Source organism: Theropithecus gelada, chromosome 10 (genome assembly GCF_003255815.1).
Source record: "Theropithecus gelada isolate Dixy chromosome 10, Tgel_1.0, whole genome shotgun sequence".
NCBI lineage: Eukaryota > Metazoa > Chordata > Mammalia > Primates > Cercopithecidae > Theropithecus > Theropithecus gelada.
Genome location: NC_037678.1, coordinates 18,744,955 through 18,750,954, shown reverse-complemented (window position 1 = coordinate 18,750,954; position 6,000 = coordinate 18,744,955). Strand labels below are relative to the sequence as shown.

Below are 6,000 nucleotides of genomic sequence, written 5' to 3'. Positions count from 1 at the left end.
GGGGGGGAAAAAAAAACCCCCCCCCAAAAAAAAAAAAAAAAAAAAAAAAAAAAAAAAAAAAAAGAATGCCTAATGGAGAAGATCTCCCCTGTGAGATGGCCACTCAACTCAAATACTCCCACCACTGCTCCCCCATGCCCACTTCTCATGTGTCTGCCCTACAGCAATCAAGAAATAAGAAATGATAGGCAAAACTGCATCCTACCAATTAAAGGCTCCTTCTGGTTATTACAGAAGTCCTTTTAAAATGTTCAATCTGTTGCCATTTTACCTAATTGAGAGGCAGCAGACATATGATTGTGCCTATAGCTTACAATCATCTATTACATATAGGTGACAGAAAGAAAAAAACAAAAAAGAAAGAAAACTTAAATCTGGGGCAGAGCGAAGATTTTGGCAGCTGGAGCCCTGGAGACAAGCCTGATTTCTAAGAGGCATCATTCAGGTCTTCTTTTTTTTTTTGAGACGGAGTCTTGCTCTGTTGCCCCAGGCTGGAGTGCAGTGGCGCAATCTCCGCCTGCCAGGTTTACACCATTCTCTCGCCTCAGCCTCCCGAGTAGCTGGGACTATGGGCGCCTGCCACCACGCCCAGCTAATTTTTTTTTTTTTTTTTAGTAGAGATGGGGTTTCACTGTGTTAGCAAAGATGGTCTCGATCTTCTGACCTCATGATCTGCCCGCCTCGGCCTCCCAAAGTGCTGGGATCCACTGCGCCCAGCCGGCTGGCATCGTTCAGTTCTTAATTCCATAGCAAAGATAAAGTAGCAGATGCCTGACCTTGGTAGAGCAAGCTGAAATGCTGGTCACACTACAGAAGAGCATGTGGGTCTATTTAAATCAAATCCATGGTGATAGCATATATTGCTCACGCTCTCAGGACTCAACATCTTCACAGGCCTGTCTCCATAGAACCTTCTTCTCTGGCTTGCTATGACTGGCTGTGACTTTGGACAGCTGAGCTTGCTTCCTCATGTGCAACACAGGAATACCCTGGAAGGTTCCTGGGGGACAGAATGAACTAGGCCATTGCTGCTAAAAACTCTAGTAGAGCTGCTGATTTCAAGTTCCCCTATACCAAACTGAAACCCTTATCCATGGGTTTGCAGGAGGAAAAAATATCAAATATTTTACCAATTTAAGTCATTAGATAAGCATGATACTAGAAGCTGAAGAAAAGTGTCACAGAGTAATTTAGCTGCAAACATTACTCAGGAGAGTTCATCTTATCTAGGTCCAATGTGGACCAGCTTTTTAGGCGGAGAGCAGCCAGGTAATTTTGATAATGCAGATTTCCAAGCAGAAAATAACTCTGGTTCTCCTGTTTAAAAGGTCAGTTCAGTGGTTAAGTGAAAGTGTAGTTCAACAGACAGTAAATTCTGTGGTAAGATGTGGGTGAAAATATACTAAAGACAGAATATAGCAACACTGGAGCCCCACTAAAAAGATCTTGAGGGTGGGGTTAGGGGGTCACTAAACTGCATCCCTAGTAAGACAAGAACAGGGTGAGATTTATGTACAAAACAACATTTCTCATCTTCGGAGGAACGTCCTTTAATCTACACTGGATAGTCAAGCCTTTGAGCCACAGAGGAAATCTGTAGCAGCAGGAAGCAGGGTGATAAACTGGGACAAATGTCCTTTTTCATAAGAAAGATCTGTGCTTCCTTTTCTGTCCAGGCTGCCAAGAAGCTAAGAGTCAAATCTGATGTTTTATCACAGTAACAAAATGTTAATATAATTTAATGCAGAGGTCCCCAACCTTGGGCCATGGACCAGTACCCATCCTTGGTCTGTTAGAAATTGGGCTGCACAGCAGGAGGTGAGCGGCAGCCAAGTGAGCAAAGCTTCATCTGCATGTACAGGTGCTCCGCATGCTTGCATTACTGCCTGAGCTCTGCCTCCTGTCAGATAAAGAGCAGCATTATATTCTCACAGGAGTGTGGACCCTATTGTGAACTGCACAAGTGAGGCATCTAGGTTGCAAGCTCCTTATGAGAATCTAATGCCTGATGATCTGTCACGGTCTCCCATCAACCCCAGAGGGGACCACCTAGTTGCAGGAAAACAAGCTCAGCCTCCCACTGATTCTACATTATGGGAAATTGTATAATTATTTCATTATATATTATAATGAAATAATAGAAACAAAGTGCACAATAAATGCAATGCACTTGAATCATCCTGAAAGCATCTACCCCGCCGGATCCGTGGAAAAACTGTCCTCCATGAAACAGGGCCCTGATTCCAAAAATGTCGGGGACCACTGACTTAGCGTATTCACTTTATCTTCTCTCTGTGAGGTTCTGATTATATTAGATTATTTATTTATTTAGTGAGACAGGGTCTTGCTCTGTTGCCCGGGCTGGAGTACAGTGGTGTGATCATGGCTCACTACAGCTTCAACCTCCCAGGGCTCAAGTGATACTTCTGCCTTAGCCTCCCGAGTAGCTGGGACCACAGGTGTGTGTGCTGCCATGCTAATTTTTGCATTTTTCGTAGATAAGGTGTTTTGCCATGTTGCCCAGGCTAGTCTCAAACTCTTGGACTTAGGCAATCCTGCCACCCTGGCCTCCCAAAGTGCTGGGATTACAGACGTGAGCCACTGTGCCCAGCCTGATGATTCTAGATTAGCCTTAATTGACACATAGTCCTCTCTAAAGTAATCTAAGATTATTTTTAGCCTTGGGGTGAGAAGAGGAGAACCTTACCTCAGCTACTCTCTTTTGGACCTCAGCTTTCTCCTCAATCAACCAACCAATCTGAAAGTAATAATCTCAGATCTCTATACCCAACCACTGTTTTGAGAAGCAAAAAGAGGTAATGAAACTGCCTTGAAAATGCTCAAGGTGACCTGGAGTAAACATTTTCTCTCATCCCTGACCCCACAGAACAAGAACAGGATACACTACTATATGCTGAACTATAGTGGGTACATGTCTCCTCTGTCCCAGTTAACCCTTCTAAACAGGCAAATACAGTATATTTGATGATATAAAATTCAATAAAGGTTCAACACACTCAAAAGAAAGGGACTTGCTGGGTGTGGTGGCTCATGCCTGTAATCCTGCACTTTGTGGGGCAGAGGCAGAAGGATCACTTGAGCCCAGGAGTTCGAGACCAGCCTAGTTAACATGGGGAGACCTTGCCTCTACAAAAAAAAGACAAACAAAATAGAAAATTAGTCACGCATGGTGGCTCGCGCCTATAGTCCCAGCTACTTGGGAAGCCGTGGTATGAAGATTGCTTGAGCCCAGGAGGTTGAGGCTGCAGTGCACTGTGCAAGTATGTCCAAGGGCAATACTAAGATACAATCTATGGCGAAGTTACAGTTTCTATGATTAAGTACATCTTACAAGGCAGGGACTTATAACCCTTATATTCTCAATGCAAAACAGAAACGGATAAGTGGATAAAGGAAGAGATTTGAGAGAAATAAATACCTTTGCTCCTTAGAAAATCTTCGGGAAGGTCCACATGTAAAAGTTCTTCGCTGGACTGCATCAGGAGATCCTCCTACAGTAAGAAAATCCAGCGGTCAAGGGGGATTCAGAAGATTCTGAGTTCATGAATATTATTCCCTTTTTTTTTTTTGAGACAGAGTCTTGCTCTGTTCCCCAGACTGAAGTGCAATGGCGAAAGCTTGGCTCACTGCAACCTCCACCTCCCAGGTTCAAGCCATTCTCCTGTCTCAGCCTCCTAAGTAGGTGGAACTACAGGCACCCGCCACCACGCCTGGCTAATTTTTGTATTTCTACTACAGACAGCATTTCACCATGTTGGCCAGGCTGGTCTTGAACTCCTGACCTCAAGTGATCCGCCCGCCTCCGCCTCCCAAAGCGCTAGGATTACAGGCGTGAGCCACCATGCCTGGCTGAATATTAGTTATTTTTGAGAGACTTCTTTATGACTTTGGGAAATTAGCTAGCAGTCACAAGGATCGGGCACTGAAAGAAACCTCAAATTTAATTAAGTGCAAACAATAAAAATTTCTCCTTATCTAGAATTTGAGCCTGAAAACTTTTTAAAGTTGTGACAGTAACAGAGGTATAAAAAAATTTTTTTAGAGGCAGAGGTTGCAGTGGGCCAAGATTGTGCGCCACGTCAGCTCACTGCAACTTCCGTCTCCCGGGATCAAGCAACTCTCCTGCCTCAGCCTCCCAAGTATCTGGGATTACAGGCGTCCACCACTATGCCTGGCTAATTTTTGTATTTTTAGTAGAGATGGGGTTTCATCATGTTGGCCAGGCTGGTCTTGAACTCCTGACCTCAGGTCATCCACCTGCCTCGGCCTCCCAAAGTGCTGGGACTACAAGCGTGATCCACCGTGCCTGGCCTAATTTTTATATTTTTAGTAGAGACAGGGTTTCACCATGTTGGCCAGGCTGGTCTCAAACTCCTGACCTCAAGTGATCTGCTCACCTCAGCCTTCCAAAGTGCTGGGATTAAAGGCATGAGCCACTGCGCCTGGCCAAGAAAATATTTATCTGTAGTTATATTTGATCCTTTCTCCCAAATGTTATTATTCTCTGCTTTTCCAGTTCTCAGGCTGAATGTCTGAGGTGTGAGAATAGATGCTATTTAAAATATTATTTCAAGTTAACACTTCATGGAAAAGCAAGAGTGACTGAGTTCTGTTCCAACCCAAGGACCCTCATCTACTAACTACATGGTGCTGACAGCAACCTTACAAGAGGGTGAAAGAATACATGGAAACCACACAAAACACCCAGCAAGACACCCAGTCAGGTCAGGGTACTCCATGAGCAGAAGCTTCCATTCTTCATGAGACGGTAGACACCTGTTATCCATCCCATTCTGTGAAAAAAGCCAATAGAGCTGTCACCGACAGATTCTGGCATGTGTGTGGAATGACTTCCATAAGCTTTTCCAAGGCTACCGGAGCCTCTGTAAAGTGACAGCACAGGTCAGTGACATACAGGCTCCTACAGATCCCAAAGGTCTCTGGTGAGCTAATGCAATGAAACCTTACTGGCTCCAGCCCCAGAGGGGTTGGTGGGATTTTGCTTTGTCCCACCTGTGGCTCTAAGGTGCCCCTAGCTGGAGGCCCCAAAATATCCTGGTGGAGAGCCAAGCCCGCTGTTTCGCCCATGTTCCTTTTCCTCGATTAGCCACAATTCTTTTTTTCTTTCTTTTCTTTTTCTTTTTTGAGATGGCGTCTTGCTCTGTTGCCCAGGGTGGAGTGCAGTGGTGCGATCTCTGCTCACTGAAACCTCTGCCTTCTGGGTTTAAGCGATTCTCCTGCCTCAGCCTCCTGAGTAGCTGAGACTACAAGCACACACTGCCATGCCCGGCTAATTTTTTGTATTTTAGTAGAGACAGGGTTTCACCGTTGTTGCCCAGGCTGGTCTCGAACTCCTGAGCTCAGGCAATCTACCCGCTTTGGCCTCCCAAAGTGCTAAGATTACAGGGGTGAGCCACCGTGCCCGGCCGATTAGCCACAATTCTTAACAGTGAAAGAGAGACTTCCCCCCTGACTGACTGACTTCTCTTAAAAGGTTCTGAGTTAAGAAAAACAAGTTATTCCTCACAGAAAGGCTGGAGACTTTACAGGGTTTGTGTTAATCTGAAATATAATCAAAATTGAATGAATCAGGGCCGGGCGCAGTGGCTCACGCCTTTAATCCCAGCACTTTGAGAGGCTGAGGTGGGTGGATCACCTGAGGTCAGGAGTTTGAGACCAGCCTGGCCAACGTCATGAAACCCTGTCTCTACTAAAAATACAAAAATTAGCTGGGCATGGTTGTGTGTGCCTGTAATCCCAGCTACTAGGGTAGGTTGAGGCAGGAGGATCACTTGAACCCGGGAGAAGGAGGTTGCAGAAAGCTGAGATCGTGCCACCGCACTCCAGCCTGGGCAACAGAGAAAGAGAGACGCTGTCTCAGAAAAAAAAAAAAAATTGAATGAATCAAAAATAAAAGAGTGTGGGCTGAGGTCAAATGTGAGAGACCTCCCCCAACAGCCTTACCATGGTGGTGTGCAA

General features: G+C 45.3%; 1 protein-coding gene across 1 annotated transcript in view; it reads right to left on the bottom strand.

The window, feature by feature from the left end:
* The window catches only part of PRR14L (proline rich 14 like), a 70,572-nt gene that overhangs the window by 42,553 nt on the left and 22,019 nt on the right, over positions 1-6,000 (bottom strand). Inside the window, exon 3 of the mRNA XM_025400355.1 lies at positions 3,440-3,512. Coding sequence (XP_025256140.1) covers positions 3,440-3,512 — 73 coding nt within the window. The remainder of the gene's footprint in view (positions 1-3,439; positions 3,513-6,000) is intronic.